We start from the raw sequence: 21,551 nt of genomic DNA on the forward strand, positions 1-21,551 counted from the left end.
TTTGGAGTTGAATTTGAAATGGCGAGAGAAGAAGGAGGGAAGACTTGGCTCCAAGACAAGAGAGATGGGCTCCTACAGGGGAGAGAGATTTTACTTTTATCTCATTTTTTTTTTTTTTGGTTTTTCATAGTGTTTTTTCAAAACTTTCAACTAAATATTAATTACTGTTTATGATAGGTGGACCCATGGTGGGGTGAATCGTTGGTCCAAAAAATTTTTTCAAAGTGTTAATATTTGAACTTAAACTAGGGAACTTTTAGTTAAACTCAAGACAGCCATTTGAAACCAAATATCCAACACTTGGCCAACGCGTTACTATTATCTCATTTTTGAAATATGGAAAAACCAAAAGGTTATAATATCTTATTATATCCAGCAAAGACTGCCAACTTCTGTAATGTGTACTATTTGGTGTTTGGAAGAAAAAAGTTCTAGAATAACTTTATTTTAGGAATTAAAAATTAGATTAATAATGATTGATTACTAAACCAGCTGGGCCGTTTCAATTATGACCCCCAAAATGGTCCCACCTTGTATTATCGATCTGGTACCCATGTGTGAATGATTTGTGACATCTGCACCGTCACATTTTCGACCGTTGCACGTAAAGCAACCCAATCCAACGGTTCACATTGCTTTCATATTTCAAAAAAGAAGACACCCCAACTAACATGTTCGCCAGTGATTCGATGACAACTGTACCCTTAGTGGCAAAGCATCAAAACGTGTTTCTAGCGTGAGTTGTCCGTGATTTACGTAGTGGCATTCTCGTACTTTCACTTTTAATTCCCCTCCTATAAATACAACTCCAACGTTAGTGCTTCTTCAAAACAAACACAAAGTACCAAACTCTACTAAACTATACCAAACTCTCTTTTCTTTCCATAGTGGTATTCTCGTAATTTACGAAGCTTTTAGTCTTTGAAATGGCTCACTCCTCAAGCATTGTGATTCTTTTGCTTGCAATGTTGGTGGTCTCCGCCATAGCTCAATCTCCGGCGTCTTCTCCGGTGGCTTCTCCAAAGAAATCTCCGGCGTTGTCTCCTCATGCCTCTGCGCCTTCTCCGGCCACCGTGAAGTCTCCTCCATCGCCTTCTCCGGTGACTACTCCCTCATCGATCTCCGGGCCACCATCTGAAGCACCTGCTCCCGCACAGAACGGTGCCGTTTCGAACAGTTTCGCTCTCGCCGGATCTGTGGCTGTTGTGGCGTTTGCTGGGTTTTTAGTGATGTAGAAGAATGGGGTTTATGGATTGTTAAGTATTATTTATTTTTTATTTGTGTAATTAATTTTATTTGTTTCGGCTGTTTATTTGAGATTGTTTGATGAGAGAGAGAGAGAGAGAGAGTTTGGATATTGATTGGACTTTGTACTGCAAACTCGATTTTAAATTACAGATTCATTGCAAGCTTGCAGTTCTTTTTACGTTTTTAATTTTCGAAATTTCCTTTTGATTTTAAGACTGATATTTTTTTCAAAATTTTTTTAAAAGAAGAATATAACAAATTATGCACAGTAGTTTTTTTAAAATTTTTTTATTGAGATAAAAATGTGAAGCTCTTTTATGGATACGAGCGCCTTACAACTTATATATATAGTGATTATAATGCAAAAAATGCGCAACAGTACTGTAGCTAAAATAACCTCAAATAATCCCCAAAACACAAAACAAAAAACCTTAAATCCAATTTTTACACATTTTACACAATAGAATTTTAGGTTGAAATAACCTCAAATAAACCCCAAAACGCCGTAGATTTTCAGGCTGAAATAACCTCAAATATAGAGTGGACTTATAAGGCAAAAAATGCGCAACGGTACTGTAGCTAAAATAACCTCAAATAATCCCCAAAACACAAAACAAAAAACCTTAAATCCAATTTTTACACATTTTACACACAATAGAATTTTAGGCTGAAATAACCTCAAAACAAAAACAAAACAAAAAACCTTAGCTGTGGCGCAACGGTACTGTAGCTAAAATAACCTCAAATAAATCCCCAAAACACAAAACAAAAAACCTTAAATCCAATTTTTACACATTTTACACACAATAGAATTTTAGGCTGAAATAACCTCAAAACAAAAACAAAACAAAAAACCTTAGCTGTGGGGCTATTTGGTATGAGATTTTGAGCAATAACTTTAAGTTTTTAAATAACATTACACGTTTTTTCACACATTTTTTCATCCACACGTATTTTTAAAAAAGACAAAACTTAGGTACAGTATTTTTGATGTTGTTTCTTAGATTCCTCTTTTAAAATTTAGTCATGTAATTACTTAACTAAAAAATATACTTCTATCCCATAAAAAAAAATTCACATGACAGAATCTTAAAACGAGAATCTAAAAAACAGTACCTAAATACTATACCTAAGTCTTACTCTTTTAAAAAATACAAACAACATTACCAAATGTCCTAGAATTTCAGTCCTTTCAACCTGTGTCTTTCAGGGTACAATTACATTAGGAATGAGCAACTTGATTTGCACCCTGCACTACATGATTTAAGGTATGACGCATTCCACGCCTAAAATTGGGGGAAATGGCGAGAATCATGGAGTAAAAGATTAAAGAGTTTATATAATAATAATAATAAACCCCCGGATGTCATCAATCATTATGCTGGCATGAGACAAAATCTCAAATACTCCTTTACTATTTGTATTATGGGGATATTGAATGCTAACTTAAGCATGGGAGAAATTTTGGCCTACACTATATGGGTATCACTCCGAGTTTGCCTTCACATCATCAGTATTATTATGCAAATTAAAATAAATTAGGGATTTACATACTTGCCTTTGAATTAGTTTATTAGATGAAAATTTATTTGCTAAAATGTTGATGAATTAGTTTATTACATACTTGCCTTTGAATTAGTTTAAAAAACTATTAAACTAAAATATAAACAATAAAACTCACTTTTAAATGTTTCATGCCAAGAGAGGGTTTCATTTTATTTTAAAAAAAATTATATAATTCGATAGTTGGGGAAATGAGATTTGAACGGTGAACATCTAGGTTACAATGAATAGAAATTATTAATCAAATTAGAAGGCTCTTGATGAAATATCATTATAAAATATAATCTGAAGAACCTTGTAAGTTCAATCAGACTCTTTCTTGTGTTTTTAATGTAGGCGTCTAATGTTCAAACCCTCCTCTCGTACTATATAATTGTCACACACACGCACAAAAAAAAAAAAAAAAAATCATTTCATTATAAAATACTATATAATGTTCAAACCCTCTTTTTTTTTTTTTTTTTTTTTTTTTTTTTTTTTTTTTTTTCTTTTTTTTCATGAGGGTCATTAAGAAATTTGAATTAAACATAATTTAATAAAAAGAAAACTTGAATATATTGAGTTATCGACAAAAAGAAAAAGAAAAAAACTCTCAAATATGTAAAGTTTTACAATTTTCTTCTACGAATTTTTAATTTTGAAATCATTACATGATAGTTTATTATTAATTATCATTATCTATTGTCAATGTGGGTAGATATGACTATTTTATTTTGCTAAGCTTGTATATCATTTTTTATTTTTATGTAGTTGTTATTATTTATTTGTCATTGTTTTTATAAAAATATTTTAAACTAAATGATAAAACTCAACCAATTTTCACTGTATTAATTATTGATTTACACAACCATATTCATCCATATGTTAATAATACACTAAATGTCTACTTAACCAATCAAATGCTTGTATCTATCTGATTAATTTGATCTCATATCTCTTCTTTATTGGACTATTTCGATATCTATGACTCTAAGAGTAAATAGTAAGTATTTGTAAATTGTGAGTATCTCTCTCTTTATTATAAATTTATGAGCAAGACTTAGGTACAATACTTAGGTACTGTTCCTTAAGTTCCCCTTTTAAGATTTTGTCATATGAATTTTTTCTCATGGAAACCTAGTGTATTTTTAAGTTAAATAGTCACATGGCTGAATTTTAAATGGAGAATCTAAGGAACAATACCTAAGGTATTGTGCCTAAATTTTGTGTGTGTAATTTTATCATGTAAGGAAATACAGAGGATTTATTACATGTGTGTGTAATGTTATCATGTTATAAAGTTTGTGATTTAAGAAGAAAAAAAAATTAGTTTGTGATTCGGGTGTGCAAAAATATTTTAAATGGTAAATTAAATTGATAAAAATTATTTTATATATATATATATATATATATTTTAATATAAATGTCTAAAGTTCAAACCTCAAACCCTCCTCTCAAACTATATAATTGTCAGAAAAGAATAAAAAAATCACTTCATTATAAAATAACTTGCGGGTAATACTTGTTCCACCTAGTTTTACACACATTTGGTTTTAGTTCAAAAATGGAATGTACAACCATGCGTAAGAGTTTGTGTGTAATAAAAGCAACCAAGTATAAATTTGGGCAAAGCAAGGGTCATACTAGTATACAATCTAACACATCCCAAAGTCCCAATTCTTGGAACAATCAAATTCAAAGATCAATCCCAAGTATGCACGCCAGATTCAATGCCAAGTGTACCCTTAGTGGTGGAGCACAACCTTCAAACTCCAATAAACCTCAACCAGCTCTAACTCCCTCAGTCAATTCACAAAGAAGAACCCACGTCTATGGTTGACAATTCCCTACGTTAAACTCTTCCCTTTCTATTTATACTAACCCTCCATTCTCTTTTCTTTCTCAGACTCACAAAAGCCTCGAACTTTTCTCTCTCTCTCTCTGTGAGGCTGTGAGCAATGGCGCACCTAAGCTTTGTGGTTTTGGTGTTGGCATTGTCTCTTGGCTCCACTTTGGCAAACTCTCCAGCTCCCTCTCCATCATTGTCTCCTGCTAAGCCACCAACTGCGCCTCATTCTGCACCAACTCCACCACCAACTGCGCCTCATTCTGCTCCAACTCCGCCACCAGCTGCGCCTCATACTTCTCCAACTCTGTCTCCAAAAGCATCGCCACCGGCCCAATCGCCGTCTCCAAAGGCCACTCCTCCGCCACCTCCACACCCTCACTCTCCTTCTCCTTCTCCTGCAAAACCTTCTGCTCCGTCACCGGCCAGTGCCACTCCTCCCTCATCGATCGCAACTCCACCAGCTAATGCGTCTGCTCCATCTTCACATAACGCTGCTGTTTCGAACAGATTTGCCGTCTCTGGGTCCCTGGCTGTCGGTCTCCTCGCTGCTGTTTTGGTCATTTAGAGCCTTTTGATTGCTCTTGCGCTGCACTGAGTGAAGTCAAGTAGTCAACTACTCTCGTGGTTTTTTTTCTTTTCTTATTGCTTATTTCCATGTATTTATTTACCTACTGTACCATTTATTTTTTCTTCTCTCGTTGAGGCTGTTTATTGTTGTCATATCTCATCGACTGGCATGAGTTTATTGCTACTGTTGTTTTAATTCTTCTGTAGATAATTTGATTATATGATGTCTTGGTTTAATATCCTTTCGTCGTGATCATATTTTTATCAGTATATGGACTGATCCTTTTCTGTCTCCTAAATTGTGTTTATTTATTTTTATTCATTATAATATATATTGATTATTTTAATTATAGTCAATTACCATTTTGTCCCTAATGTTTACTCCATACGTCAAAATGGTTTCTAACCTTTCAAATATGCCATGTTAAGATAGTATCAACCCTTAAGTAGTAGATGGAAAAATATGAAATGACTAATGATGAAATTAAAATATTATGTTTATGCCACCTCATCAGTCACATGTCCTTAATATATGGATCTTCATGGATTCACACACTCGTCTCACATCCCCTTTTTTTCCGCCAGAAGAGAGTAGGGGAGGGGATCGAGGTCCTTGTTGCCTTCCTTCACTCCAATTTCCACTTCTTGTTGTCACGGGTGGTCAATTGTCTCTTGAGGAAAGGGTATCGAAAAGAATTGGCAGTGAGGGAAAAATTATACGACCATAAAATTTTTCACATTTTTTTTGCCATAATTGTGACATGGCAGTGTGATTAGTGAAGAAAAAATAATAGATTTATGTGTAAGTGATAGTTAATCACTTATAATCTGTTACATCATAGTTTATGGCAATAAAATTGTGAAATAATTTATGGTTTTAGAACTACTATATAATGAAGAAAGAGAATTGTTGCGGAAGAGAAGTATCATACATTTTGGTAAAGGGTTAGGGTGAATAAATAAATGTTTTTGCTAATTTTTATTTCTTTTATTTTTTTATTTTTTAAATAATCAAGCTCAACATGGCAGCTGTATCATGGCAACTCTGAGCCCAAGGCATCTATTGATGGTGATTTGAAACCTTTGAGTGAGATTTCAAAGTCACAAATGAGGAGTTTATGCTCAGCAAATCCAAGATAAAAGAGTTTGTGGAGTCTGAGTAGCATGTGGTCGTGTTAGTAAGTTCTATTTGAGTTAATTAGCTTTAGATTTAGAATTTAAATCTATTGTAATCTTCCATTCTATTATGGTGGATTTGTTTATCTTGAGGATAGTTAGGTTAAATATTCTACAAGTTTTTACCTTAAAACAATTGATTTTATTGGTTTTCTTGGGTAATTATATCGTTATTTTCTTTATTTTTTTCGTACTATATGATATAATTGTATGTGTTTAACTTAGAACTAAATAATTAACCTAAGTAACTACTTGGCTAATTAATTATGTTAAACTAATCTCTTTTCAAGGGGTCTAAACAAACAAATAAGTGATATTATTTGTCGGATAGTGATCTATGCCATTCTACCTCATAACCAATTGGTGATGAGAAAGACACATTCAAATCTTTTATGGCCCTTGAAATCACACCACGCGAGCATATTTTTAGAATGGTTGTAAGGAGTCAAATTGTGGTCCCTCCAACAATCCCTCCTTCACAATAACACTCCTGTGACTTAAACTCATGACCTTGACTCTAATACCATTTGTCGGACTGTGAGATGTGCCATTCCACCTCAAAACCAATTGGTGATGAGAAAGATACACTCAAATCTCTTATAACATTCGACATCACATCATGTGGACATATTTTTAGAATGGCTATAGAGAGTCAAATTGTGGTCCCCCAATAAGAACTGTACAAAATATGCTTATTTTTTAAGAGAAAAAGTTCAAAATACGTTAAATCCTCTATTAGTTTTTATTTACATTATGGTGCTTTTCTTTGTTTGGGAGTGTCACATATACATTACAAGGTAACATGAAGTTTTCCAGAGTGTTCACAAATTCTAACATTACTTCGCTTTGCATTCTTGCTTCGCAATATGATCAATAACAGGTTCAACCAGAGTCTCCACGTCTTCCTTCAATGTATCCGCCTATGTTTTGGTCAAACAGAAATCATTCAATACCTCTACCCTATGGAAATACATGTATGTACTACTCGCGTAATGCATGTTTATGATGTTTGCACAGCCTTGGGAGATGCCTAAGTAATGCTTTAAAATTGTTGAATCAAACAAAATTGTGTTGTTTTGATAGTGAATGATTATGTATATTGCCAATAACTGATGCTTGGTCAATGAAGAAAAATACTAATAAAGGAAGAGAATGTATCAGCAAATGAATGCAATAACTTGCGAATTAAAAATGGTTCAAAGAGAGTGCTTTTATATTGCAATACCTTGTGGATAAAATCTTCTGTTAATTGGGCATCGTGGACAACCTCTTTTGAAATACGTTCAACCAACAAATCTGCTTTCTTCAGATTACCATTTTCAGGAAGCTTATCTGCAGCTTTTGCTGATACCTTCTCTGCCACAGTGCCCACCTTTTCTACTACCTCCGCTACAATTTCAACCTCTGTAGCCACTATTTCTGCCTCTCCTATAACATCCAAATAATTCCATAAATGAATTAAAACCTTTTTGTAATAATATTGGGAGAAAATGATACTATATTTTTTGTATTACCTTATAGATAGAAGTAGAAGTGTTTTTACTTTTTACTCTTCTAGGCCAAGTTTGCAGTTGTTTTGCTTGAAGTTCATTTTTTTTCTCCATTTATACCCTTAATTTGGGAAATAATTTTTTTCCCAAGTTTGATCATGCCAATATCGGAATTTGTTGTGAATCCAAAAAGAATAGTTACAATTTACAAGTATGTTTATTAATTTTCTAAATTCTAATTAAGCAGATTAAGAGACATAACACAAGAAAGCTTGATAGAAAATTCAGGTTTAACAAATTGCACAGCTGAATTTACCTTCAATCCATTGTAGTTTCCTCCAATCCTGCTTCCAGTTCCACAATGGTAGCGAGAAAGCAAAGCTAGAGCCCAAAATCCATTTTGCCCTGTATGGTTTGGTAATTCATCAAATTGCCCACATGATGACACTGCCCCACCCTCATGCGAAATGGTGATTATAATAACCAAATTCTATAATTATTTTCAAAATTTTCTAATATATATCATTAATATCTAATTAAACTAATGGAACCTGATGATTTTCCAGTTTTCCTAAGAATCATATGCTATTCCACTGTGGAATAATTCCTATATACGACATTGTTATATTATTATATAGCACGACTCTTTCTTTTTTTATTTTTTATTTGGGATAGGTTGTACGACTTCTATTAGATTATTAAATATAGGAACAAGTCAGAAAGTTGAATTCAGTGCACAGGAGCTATTCCCAACCCCCCCCCCCCCCCACAAAAAAAAAAAAAAAACCTAAAATTTCTATATTCATATCTTTGAATGCCACGCATTTTTTATTTATTTAAATTATTCAATACTCAGACAACAATTTGCTCCCTTATCTCATATAAATTGTAGGTTTAGTTGTAAATATAATTATTAGGAATTATTATCATGTGATCGACTAGGATACACGGACATTTTATTTGGAATGTCATACCTGTGTCATATCTGTGTCATAACGGTGTTCAATTTGCTGTATCATGTTATAATTTTTTAAAAATTACTCATGTCGCCATATCGTATTTGTACTCATACTTGTACACGTGTTTGTGTTCGTGCATCCTAGACGATCAAGAGGAAGAAATATTGGTCTAGAAGTATTGAATAATTTATCACGTTTTTATAATTCCTTAAAAAACAAATATTAATGGGAATACATACCAAGAAGGGAGGTTGAACTTTGGAGGGGTTGGTGCAGGTGGTTGAACCTTGCTCTTTTCTTGATTGACCCTAAAATTAAAAGCAAAGAAACTATTAAAAAATCATTCTTGAAAAACCTGAAGATTATTTGGAGAAAGATGAAAGAAAGCAAGAGAAGATTACGTATTAGCATCATGTTTTTTCCACGTTTTGCTATTGGTGCTGAAAAACTTTGACCCTTCGTTCATTCCATAACCATTTCCAAGCTTATTTACAGAAAAAACCGGCCGGTGTCCGTGAGATATATAGCCGGAGCAAGGCTTGTCACGGTGAATTGTTTCAAGAATGCTTCGCAACTTGCAGGAAAGCCCTGAACCTGTTCTAGACATATTGAACGGTTTTCTTTCTTATCTCTGAAAATGACTATATGTAACCCTTGTTAGAGAATTCAAGCACAATGAAATTTCAATCAACAGAAGAATATGCATATATATATATATATATATATATATATAGATATATATAGATTATGTTTCAAATTGTGACTAAGGAGTAAGGAGGATAAAGTATTATTATACTTTTCCAATGGAGTTTGCGTGAGGGAGTGCTTGCAGGACTAACAAAGTGCTTGGAAAGAACACGCTAAGGGATAACGCTAATTTTGCATGTTTTGTCACTCCAAGCTAAAGGTTTATACCTAAAATAAGGCTAACCTGTCACTTGTGTTCCTTGCAAGTAAAAACTTCGTACTCTGTTCAGGAGCTTCAAAGATACCTTTTTCTTTCCTAAAAAGAAAAAAGAAAAAAGAAAAAAAGAGACCACTTTTTTTGTTGCTTGGCATGGTCTTCATTTTGCTTCAAGAATAATTTATAATATTTTTATAACAAGTTGTAGATGACAAGTTACTATAAGTTTTAATATGATTTCATCACTGATATTACTGTTTTATCGATTCATTAAAGCTTGTCAACTAATAATTTGTTATAAAATTGTTGTAAAAATATTAAAAACGTAAAATTAATTACTTTTATTGAAAATTATATAGAAAAGAGATAAAAACAGAGTGTTTATATTGGGCACAAAGATGGTATCCTCTATGTCCATGAGAAAATAAGGTGTTAAAAATATTGGGCCGAGTTGAACCCAATGAATTTTCCCTAGTGGGTCTGGTTTAGCCCATAACAAAGAGTTGTAACTCTTACCTGAAGGACGTGACTCTTAATAAATATGTTTGATCGTTTGTAATGGGTTACAAATTTTGACAAAGATTGTGTGTCTATAAATATGACACCAAACATTAGTCTTAGATGATTAATTAGTTTTTGTATCAAATACTACTGTGCCAGACTGCCAGTTTTATCAATATTTTTGTCTGTGAGAGATGGTACGTGACAATATAGAACACTTCCAAAGATACGCAAATAAATAATTCATGTTCTCTGTGTTCTTTCTCTTCCACTTTCCAACAAAAAAAATACTTCGCTTTGTGTTGGAGTATATTTTTTGTGTGGTCACTTGTCAATTGCTAGAGTGTTAACCTTGCCACACCCTTTTCTATTGTTAGGGATCGAGTTTGGAACTCAATACCAAGCCAAAGAACACTGATGGCTAACCGCATTAAGAAATTGGGTGATAGGTTTTGAACTCTTTTCAGATACCTATCACTCTGACCCAAACTGCCCTACAAAGTGCCTCCATAGCGAATAATATTTTCAAAACCTACATGTTCAAGTAAACCTATTAAAAATGATATTTCTTCAATAAATAATCTCCAATAATTCTAAATGGTAAAGGAGCCTTCAAGATTATGATTGAGGGAAAATCCATATGATCAAAGTTTAACATAAATCATTATGCTCTTACGTCCCACTTAGTGGTATATTACTTAAATATAAGTTCAAAACTATTTCACAACAGATGCATAGACTTTTCCATCCTCAAAATTGCAAAATAGAAATTTCCAAAGTCTCCATTAAAATCAATTGAGTATTGATATAGTGTTTATCATAGAATGTCTATCTTAATCTCATATATTATCTTCACGATTAAGCAAAATTTTAGTCACCTTTAACCTCCAGATGATGCTTGGTTTGAACTCATTGAAGAGTTGAGTTCCCCATAAATATATGGCTTAATATGAAATCATAATCTATAAGTATACATTAGTTAGGAGGAAATTCCAAGAAATATCTCAACACCCCCCCCCCCCCCCCCCCCTTTTTTTTTTCTTTTTCTTTCACCTTGCAGATAATATTATCCCAGCAGCCTAGAACTTAGAGTATAATGCAACTTTATAATTATTAACTATCTGCCAATATAAAACAAAAGGTACCACAATTGACTATAATTCAAATTGTAATAGTCTTTCAAAATAAACTCTCTTGCCACCCAAATATATCAATATCCAATCAAAATATGGTTCACTAATCCAATTTTATAATACCACAAACATTGCTTCCTACACACTTCATGTTCTATTGAGTCAATTCATTAACTCTTATCAGTTAAAATCAAAGAATTACATTTTTGGCATCAAAACTTATTCCCCAGGATATTAAACAATCTTCCAAGTCCATAGAAAAGAAATTGGGGACCTCAAACTTCTAAGTAACAGAACATGTCTCAAAAACATTTAAGGACAACCTCACTCATAAATTAGGTTATGGTAATCCATGTAGGTCAACAATAACAAGAACAATGATCCGACCAAAAGAAAGTCAGTCCTTAAAATCAGAATCCAAAGAAATCCACCAATATTATAAATGAATTCTTTAAATGCCCTCAAAATTTATAACTTGAACTATAATAACCACAAATTGATTTTTTTTCACACTACGAATTTTCTGAAAATTTCGTAACTCCATATAAACTAAAAAAGAGGAATCATAGCTCTAACATTATACCTTAACCCCCTCAATTGTTCTGCAATTTCTTATTCTCTAATAATGATCAAGCACTCCAAATTCTGAATAGGACATACCCTAACTATCATTCAATAATTATACCTATTGGAATCCCTACAGATTAAACCTAGAGCTCTGATACCATTAAATTGTCATGCCCCAAATCCAAGTAAAAGCTAGGTACGTGACAATGGCCGCACGCTTATAAAGTAAGCACCCTACAAGTGTGCCAAGCTTTCTTAACAACTAAAATTTATCCTAAAAAATTACATAAAATAAATCCAAAATATCTCAACAATTTCTTTATGAATAGATCTCCAATAATTCAAAAGGAACAAAATCCAAACCTTATGTACATAATGCCAATTTCCCAATAGATATAAGTGTAAGGTTGAAATTAATCAACCATTTTGTTGGCTTTATTCCGTGCCAAATTTGCTTGTATTTCAGCAGTTAGTAACCCTGTATTTAGGTGGGTTTTTTGTAAGGGTAGTGAGTGAGATAGAGTGTTGAAGGCTCAAGAGTGTGCAAGAATACTGAGTCTCGCGGCTGGATCTCACGGGTGACTCGTGGGAGCAAGCCGCCAGAAGTAGCACACGTGCCAAGCATGCTAGAAGTTGAACAGTCATGCTAGCTGGAGCACTACAGGAAAAAATAGGACAACTGGCCATTCGATTATCTCGCGACTGGATCTCGCAACTCAGTCAAGTTACGAGGCCAAGCCGCGAGCTAGCCCTGTTTTGAAAAACCTGATATTTTACATTTCTCTCTCACCCTAGTATAAATACCCCTTATACTCACAAAAGAAAAAGAGCTTCCAGAGAGAATTTTGAGAGAGAAACCCTAGAGTAAAACAAAATTGATTCATCCACAATCTTTACATAAGAGACTTTTCAAATTCCTTAACTCTCTTCATTTCCATTGTTAAACCCTTGAGAGACATTTTACCAAAAACCTTTTCTCACCATATCCATTACTATGAGAGGGTTGTTTGGTGTTTTGGGAAGCAGTTAGGAAGGTACCAATTTACATTGGTTGATGCTATGGTCAAGTAGCGGAATCCGGGAAGTTAGAAAAGAAATAGGTTCGGCGCAACCTCGTTGGAGCAAGAAGCTTGGAGGGTTTAGGTGCACTGGGTAGATTAGGCTTGGAGGGTCTATTGCTATCCATGTATCCCAACTACATTTTCTAGTGGATTACTTACTGCTTGGAGGGCGGCGGAGAGGTTTTAAGCCGAGAGCTTCGGTTTTCTCTTCGATAACATATCGCGTGTTGTCCTTGTGTTTGCATATTCCTTCCCTGTATCTTTGCCTTTTATTTTCTGCTGTGGATGTGATTTTAATTGGCATAGTTTGTTTACCAATTCTGTATTAAGCTTTTATTCATGTTCTGCACATTAATTGTTTGATATAAAGCTTGAATTGGTATTTTGTAAATTAGGGGTCTAAATGTTCAAGGGTGTTTTTACACTATTTGAACTTTCAATAAGACTATTACAAGACCATCTAATCCCAAAATCACTAAGCTTCTTTCCCTGCTCACAACACAACAACAAAACTCTCAAAACTTGTTATTCTTCACAATCTAAAACTAGAAGGGAAAAGGGGGGGGGGGGGGTTGACAACTCAATAAGTAACCAAAGCCTAACTAGCTGAGATAAGCACATATATTGACAAAAATAATACATTTTGCATAGGATCAAATATTTCACATATATCAAAAATTATAATATACTATGAGTTTCAAAATAGACACAAGAAGTTTCATAGACTTAAAATAGTTCATATATTCAAACATAATTCATATTCTTAACAATCTTTAATGACTATGGTTACGCTATATTCTTGTTACTGGGCATCAGATTTAGATGAAATTAGTTCTGTGCTAATGTAGATCCCCTTACTAGTTGGGTTCAGAAACATGATAGGCTTATGATGCCTCAGATAGAACTAGTTTCGATACCAATGAATAACCCCCATTGGGTGGGTATCAGAGTCAAAACATAGTCAAATTGTCCAAAATTATATATATCAAATCATAGTTCAAACAAAAATATATCTCATTCAAATAAATATATAAAATCATATATATATAGTTATTAAATATATTTATGATGATTCGTTATTCTTTACTTTAAATCAATTTAGCTAAAACAATTCAAATAAAATTGAAAACAATTATAAGACAATATTCAGTAGTTAAAATAAAGTAGTATAAGCAAAATAAAACTAATTAGGAGAAAGGATACTTACCTTACACGCTTATAAGTACTGAAAACTTTCCTCTAAAATTTTATCTCCAATTGTACAATATTTCCACCCACACTCTAAAGTGGTAAAGCTAGACCAATATGATTTCTACTTCTTAAACAAATAGAAAATCAAGCCCCCTCTTTTTTTTTGGTTTTATAAACCCATGCAGCCTTTTCCCTAGCTTTTCTAATCTATAAGACTTCCACTTCTAATCTACAAGACCACAAATGTGTTTTTTTATTTTTTATTTTTATTTTTAATGGTGGCTAGTGTTTTTGACATAAGGATATATATATTGCTAACCCCAATATCAAAATTACTAAGCTGCCCCTAAAAAAAAAAAAAAATCTCCTTTTTATCTTGAATTTTTGTTTTTGGAACCAGGTATCACAACTATGAAGGGTATAAGTGTGAAAGTGGGAAGGTCATAAAGACCAAGATGGCGATGGAGACAATCACAAAAAAACTTAGCACTTAGGGGGTTGTGATGAGTATTATGCGTTTGTGGGTGAAATAATTTTGACAAAAACACTATTTTAGGGTCTGTTTGGGGTTTACTTATTTTGCTGAAATTAAAAACTTTTTGCTGAAAGTACTATAAATAAATGTAAAAGTTAGCTAAAATAGTATAGTGGGACCCATGAATACTGCCAAAAAGTGCAGTGGGGCCTATGAATAGTAATAAAAATAAGCTGATAAAATTAATCATGTCAAACGGACACTTAGTCCTTACATTTTGGGGTTAGTCAATTTGGTACTTGTTTGGATTCAAATGATTGTGGCGTTTGCGTTTTTGTTCTGCGTTTTTCTCTTCTTTTTTTTTTGGTTGTTCAGCCCGCAATGGTTGACAAGTCAATTGTGAACAGTACACCCGTGCACTGTTCACGAGTCCCACAAATTACACTTTTCAGCAATTTTGTCATTAAAAATGGGTCCCATAGCACTATTTACACATTTAAAAATTATTTCGCTATAGTGTTTTCAATTTCAGTTTTTAGTTTCAGCAAAAATAAGCTCAATCCAAACAGACCCTTGGTCCCTCCATTTTGATAACAGTCAATTCAGTCCCAGCTATTATTAACTTGCAGTTAGTTTGGTCTCTACCATTAACTCACTAACGGAAAATGTTTACGTGACAAACATTTTGCACAGTTGACATAACTAATATTAAAATATTAAATTAGATACTGATGTGTCTAAATTTTAGTGGTTGATGTGGCAAAATCAGCATTTATATGGCAAAAAATAAAAAAAACCACGTCAACTTTAAAGTATATATTTTTCTTTTTTACCGATTTTTTTTCCTTTTCTTTAGATTTTCACCTTTTGTTTTTGTTTTTTTTTTTTTTTTTTAAAATTTTAGAAACCCACAATAATATCACAAGAAGGACATGTCTAGGCTGGCAGCTGGCTTCTTCTTATTTTTGCTCAAGCTCATCTCCAAACTTTCATTTGGTTATCCAAAAAATCTCTAAGCTTTCATATCTCTCTCTCTCTCTCTCTCTCTCTCTCTCTCTCTCTCTCATCTTTTGTTATTTGTTATTCATGGCCATATAACCCAAATCCCAAATTTAAACTAAACCCCAAACCTTAACCAAATCCACCAAACCACTCATCTTCATCTCCACCTCTCTTTTAATTTCCAGATCACACACATCTCGTTACTCCATTGTGTTAGCTATGTTCTTCCACCAGTCTCTCACCAACAATTGACAAGGCGGCAGAGACACGGGGCTGGGTTCTTATGGGTAGAGCTTGAGACGAAGAGATCCGGGATAGAAGAGTCACGGTCGATTTGTGGCCATGGATCGGGCTCCGTGGTGGGTCTGTAGTGCTGGACGAATGGTTATGGGGAATTTGGGTTTGGGGTTTCGTTTTCATTTGGGATTTTGGCTGAAATTTATGGAATTAATTTTATCTTTGTTGATCGACTGCATAAGATTCCCAGTGATTGAAATCCAAATTGAAGGTTAGAAATAATGTGATATGTGTTGTTGTGGAATTGTTGGACTAGATTATTGTTTTATTATCAAGAAATTGCAAGAAATGAATTGGAATGAAATTCTGTCTGGTTAGCAAGAAATTAAAAAATAATACTGAGAAAATTAAAATGTAATTCTAAATGGATAAAACAATTGTAAGAATATTAAAAGAAGAAATAAAGAAAAGGAAAAAAGATCATTAAAAGAAAGAAAAATATGTACTTAAAAGTTTGTGTGGCTTTTTTTTTTTTTTGGCCATCTAAGCGCTGATGTGGCTACATCAGCCACTAAAATTTAGACACATCAGCATTTTATTTAATATTTTAATGTTATGCATGACAACTGTGCAAACTGTATGCACATAGTCATTATTCGTTAGTGAGTTAACGGTAAGGACCAAATTGAGTGCAAGTTGAAAATAACATGGACCTGATTGACTGTAATCCCAAAATATAGGGATTAAAATGGTGTTGTAGGGACATTGGCCCAGGGGTCCATTATCTATTTGTATATTGGGCTTGTGGCCCAAGCCGAGGATTAGGAGTTGTTCGAGGAAGAAAAATCTTTGATAGGAGAGACTATGTTGGTAAATGAAGAAGTTGGTTTTGGTCATAATGGCCCAGGAGGATTGTCCGAGGATGAATGCCTCCTCAGCTAATAAAGGCCGAGGTCAAGAGGAGTGATCCATTGTTCAAGAGAACGTTCCAGGAAGTTCGGTCAGTATAGATAGGCACGGTAGAGACATAGGAAATGGGGAAGTCCTAAAATATCTAAGAATAAAGCTGCTGCCACCATATTAAATACATTGCAGCTAACTCTCTGACCGCATTAATGTGGAGGTGATACCTGAACAATGATTATTAGCCTTACAGCTGCTACATGAAGACTTTTGGGAGGTACTGATGGGACAAGTATCAACACCAACTATTGGGCATGCATATGGATGGTGGAGATGAGATGGGGAGACAATATAAAAGGAGAAAGAGGCAATGAGACAAGGGGATCGAAAAATCAAGAAAAAAAATACTATAGCAGTTTAGAATTAGACTTATAACCATGCTTAAGAGCATTATATAAGTACCAGTCTCCTCGGACTTTGCCGATGACATTTTTTCTTCAGTCTCAACTTGTATGTTTTCACTCTTTTGCCATCAGCCTACTTAACTTGTTGTTTGATTAACTAAAACCCAGTTTTCTAACACATTCTTTATAAATTCATTGTTTTGGGCTGAAATCCATTCATACTTTGGGTTAGGAATTCAAATATGGTCCTTAAAGGTGTTTTTACCAATAATTGTTTCACCACACCCCTAGGTTTTTTTGTGATTAAAAAATATAGTAATTTTAAATTATAATGGATGCAAATTATTAATGGCAATTACGTGATTTCAATGCTAATTCAGTGTTCATTTTTTAAAGCTAGCCTTTGAAACTTCTAGTTGTATTAGCAATCCACAAAAGCGCAATATTTATAGACAAATTAGTCACAGACCCGCGTGTTGCGCATGATAATTTTTTAAATAAAATACTATTTTAGTCCCTAGATTCTATAAAGAGTTTTTTTTTTTTTTTTGGGTATTATTATATTTAATTGTTGATTGCACTATAAATTTTTTAATGTCCTTTGTATAGCCATCTCTATTTTATTTCTTACTCCTCTTTCCCACCATTTTATTTTCCAAATAACAGTTATTAATTGACATTTGATTTCATTTCTTTTTTTTCCTTAATTTATTCTTTATTACTTTGTATGTTCCCTTGCTAGTTGTAAATTTTATGGTTATTAATAAGAAATAGATATTATGGATGGCTTAAATAGTTGTAGATGTAGTTATGTTAGTGGTATGTCAAAGGTTTTTTTATTTTTTTTAATGGGGGATGTGGCTGAATTTAAATGTTAAATAAAATGATATGAGAAAAAAATAAAAATAAAATACATAACAATAAACACTAACTTATCCAAATAATTCTATGTAATATAATAATAGTACATTCTTATATACTATTTTTAATTATTTATAATGCAATATGATAATATATAACAATCAAAGTCATAAAATAAAAAAAAATAAAAAAATAAAAACTCAAAACACAAAACTAAATCCCATCAACCAAAATAGAGTTCTAAAGAATACAAAACTTTATCAAGCTAAAATAGAGATGCAAGAAAAATAAAAATAAAAATCCAACAAAAAATTGAGGGAGAAAGAGTAGGAAATAACCACCTTTTTGTGAGAGAAAATGATGTAAAGAATGGAAGAGCGAATGACAAATTTATACTAGGATGATGATAATAAAAAGAAATAAAATAAAGGAAGATAAAAGGAAAGAGGAAGAGTGATATCAAGGTAGAATGTTTGGGAAGATGAAAAGGTAATGAGAAGGAGAAAGTGTAAATGTTAAAAAAAATGTGTACAATTTGATGAGCACAATAAAAAATTACATTTTTTATTTTTTAAAACAAAAAGAGAGAGAAAATATAAATAATTTAATGATAAGGAGGATGTGGTTGAATTTCAATATTGAGTAAAACAGAAGAGAAGAAAAAAATAAGAAAAATTAAAAGATATAACAACAAACACTAAATTATCCAAATTATGGTATGTAATGGAATACTATTTTATTTTTATCTACCATCTTTAATATTTTATAATGTAATCGGATAAAATTTAACAATCAAATAGCAAAATAATAATAATAATAATAATAATAATAATAATAATAATAATAATAACTTAAAACACGAAACTAAATCGTATCAACTTAAATTAGAGTTCTTAAATACACAAAAATTTATCAATCTAAAGCGGAGATGCAATAAAAAATAAAAATCCACCAAAACATTGAGAGAGAGAGAGAGAGAGAGAGAGAGAGAGATAACTATGTAAAGAATGGAAAAGAGTGACAAATTTATAGTAAGAGAGAAGGGATAAGAAGAGACAAATAAAAGAAGATGAAGGGAAAGATGAATAGCAATATTAAAGTAGAGGGTAGTGGGGAGATGAAAAGATAAGGGAAGAAGAAAGGTTGAAAAAAGTGTAAATATTTAAAAAATAAGTGAATGCAAAAAAATTATAGGAAAATTGGAAATAAAAAAGAAATATATATAGATGTTAAAACCGACAAAAATGAATATGTAAAGTTAATAATCTATTTATATATATTTATTTGCAAAAAAATAGGAATAAATAATAATTATGTGGCTAATTACATGACGATGAGGTGGCGCATCAGGAGTTCAGCAGCAATAAATGCCACTCTTCAGCTTTTAGTAATATATAGATGTGTAAACATCAAATTGAGATAAATAAAAAATTATGATGCTAAACCAAAAAAAGAGAGCATCATCACACGCATAAAGCACATGTGATTAGACTAGTATTAATTTATCTATATTATTAAAAAAATAGTTTTAAAAACATTACTTAATTTGAATGCTTCTTGAACTAAAACCTGTATCAAATAACATAGATGTGTGACAATTGTACAATGTACATATTAGAAATTTTATGCATTGTAAAATCTCTTTACACACCCACAACCTCATACACCTAGGTGTTTTGTACTTTGGATGGAAACACAATGCTTCACATCATATTTTTAGTACATATTTAAAATCAAATTGTCGCTGTTTACAAACTGGGTAAGATGATACACACAAATCACAAAAAAAATGTCTGCAAGTATATTCCGATTTGAATCTTTGATACAAATAAGCAACTAAGGTGTTAAAGCCGTCAAATAAATTACCTACCCTTTAGAAGGCTAATATCCTTAATAATACTTCTACGAAACTAAATATTAAGTAAGTTTTTATAAATTCAAAAAAAAAAAAAAGTTAGCTTTTCGATACGTAATCAACTAAACTCAAACTGAAAGCTACAACCTCAAAAAGGCCAATGATCATTACAACAAATTTCCGAAACAAAGCTAAGTGAAAAATAGGAAAAAAAAATTGGCATGAAAAGAAAGCTGCAAAGATGTACGACTTGAATTTTTATAAAGTCAATATTATACAAACAGAAAACAAAAAAGAAAAAAAGAACACCCCCCTCCCCGAAAAAAAAAAAATAATAATAATAATACATCACGTAGGATTTTTTTTTTTTTAATGAGAAATTTACTCTATAGGATTTGTGGCAAATCTGGAAAGATATAGGTGTTGATTTTTGTTGCAGAGAGTATCAAAACAATGAAGCTAGCCAAATGGGTGACGTCCCTCGCTAATCTAAATATACTCAAATGATAATCTTCTCGCTTCTGTCGCTTCTCTATCTCTTTGACTATGGCCATATTAAAAAAAAGTAATATTAGAAAAACAATTATGAAATGAAAGAAACACAACCTACAAATAATAATTTCAACAATGTTGAATGAAACTTACTTGTTTGAAAAGAAAGATAGTGATAAAATGAAGAAAAATGGTGGAAATCAAAGGAATTATAGATATAAGCTGGAAAAGAGACTTGAGAAAGAGATAAAGAATAAGAAATTAAAAAAATGGGTGAGATTAGTAAAAAACTATGAAAACAAAAATACACAAACCAATAAATTAATAATTTTAACAATGTCAAAGGAAACAAACCTTTTTGAAATTTCTTTTTTGAGCTGAACCTTTTTGAAATTGGAAATGATAATGTAGTGAGCAAAAAATTTATGAAATCCAAAAGTCTATGCAAAGAAATTAAAAAAGGGACAGGTAAAATATATATAAATAGAGACTGTGGGAGGACGAGAATCCGAGAATATAGATAGATAGACTAAGGACAATGTCAGGAATATGAACCTTGGAAAGCACCAACAGAACATCCTCGGGAAAATATGAGTAACCCTTTGCAGGTGCAGAGAGACTATAACACATGTGGAAGCCTTCTAGTAAAGCCTTGATGGGACAAGTATCAGAGAAATCGAACCCTGACCCTCTAAATGTAGGGCTCAAATATACCTTGGTTGATTATATAAAATTGAGAAGCCCCTAAAGGAAGGGATTCACATTTTTAGAATTATAAACCATTTGTAATCACTACATCGGACTAAACCCGAGGAACTCAATATAGGTCCTTTGAGGCTGCTTTTTACTTATGCGCATTCATTCATACTTAGTATTAATTCAATCACCTCTCGTTAAATTTTTTCATCTTGTTAAGGGTATTTAAGGTTGATTAAGCATCCCATCTCTTAAAAAATAATTGTGTTAGCAAAAGTAGCAAGTTTAAACTTGAGACTTACTTGTCCCATTTTTTGCCCGCCATAGAGATAGTGTGTGCTTATATAATGATAGTAAGATAAATAGGAATTTTTAAAAAAAATATATATATATATATATAAAAAGTGAGATTGGAAATGGTGAACGTGGGATGTGGGA

The 21,551-nt window shown here is 32.4% G+C and overlaps 3 protein-coding genes across 4 annotated transcripts; 2 read left to right on the forward strand and 1 right to left on the reverse strand.

The window, feature by feature from the left end:
* Positions 1–814: 814 nt before the first annotated feature.
* On the forward strand, positions 815–1,426 carry LOC115967572 (classical arabinogalactan protein 1-like). The gene has a single exon (XM_031086691.1). The coding sequence runs from the start codon at positions 927–929 to the stop codon at positions 1,233–1,235; it is 309 nt and encodes a 102-aa protein (XP_030942551.1). The 5' UTR covers positions 815–926; the 3' UTR covers positions 1,236–1,426.
* Positions 1,427–4,288: 2,862 nt separating this feature from the next.
* On the forward strand, positions 4,289–5,487 carry LOC115967842 (anther-specific proline-rich protein APG-like). The gene has a single exon (XM_031086992.1). The coding sequence runs from the start codon at positions 4,749–4,751 to the stop codon at positions 5,202–5,204; it is 456 nt and encodes a 151-aa protein (XP_030942852.1). The 5' UTR covers positions 4,289–4,748; the 3' UTR covers positions 5,205–5,487.
* Positions 5,488–5,759: 272 nt separating this feature from the next.
* LOC115967841 lies at positions 5,760–9,533 on the reverse strand. 2 transcript variants are annotated; one of them, XM_031086991.1, is made up of 5 exons: positions 9,233–9,533; positions 9,071–9,139; positions 8,189–8,277; positions 7,608–7,810; positions 5,760–5,878 (listed from the first exon to the last, which is right to left on the reverse strand). In XM_031086991.1, exons 1-5 carry the CDS (start codon positions 9,436–9,438, stop codon positions 5,858–5,860), a joined length of 588 nt encoding a protein of 195 aa, XP_030942851.1. In that variant the 5' UTR covers positions 9,439–9,533; the 3' UTR covers positions 5,760–5,857. The 2 variants fall into 2 exon arrangements, with proteins under 2 accessions (XP_030942851.1, XP_030942850.1); XM_031086990.1 differs by lacking the exon at positions 5,760–5,878 and adding an exon at positions 7,095–7,302 and having other exon boundaries at positions 9,233–9,529.
* Positions 9,534–21,551: the final 12,018 nt, after the last annotated feature.

The sequence above is a fragment of the Quercus lobata genome, chromosome 11 (assembly GCF_001633185.2).
Source record: "Quercus lobata isolate SW786 chromosome 11, ValleyOak3.0 Primary Assembly, whole genome shotgun sequence".
Lineage (NCBI taxonomy): Eukaryota > Viridiplantae > Streptophyta > Magnoliopsida > Fagales > Fagaceae > Quercus > Quercus lobata.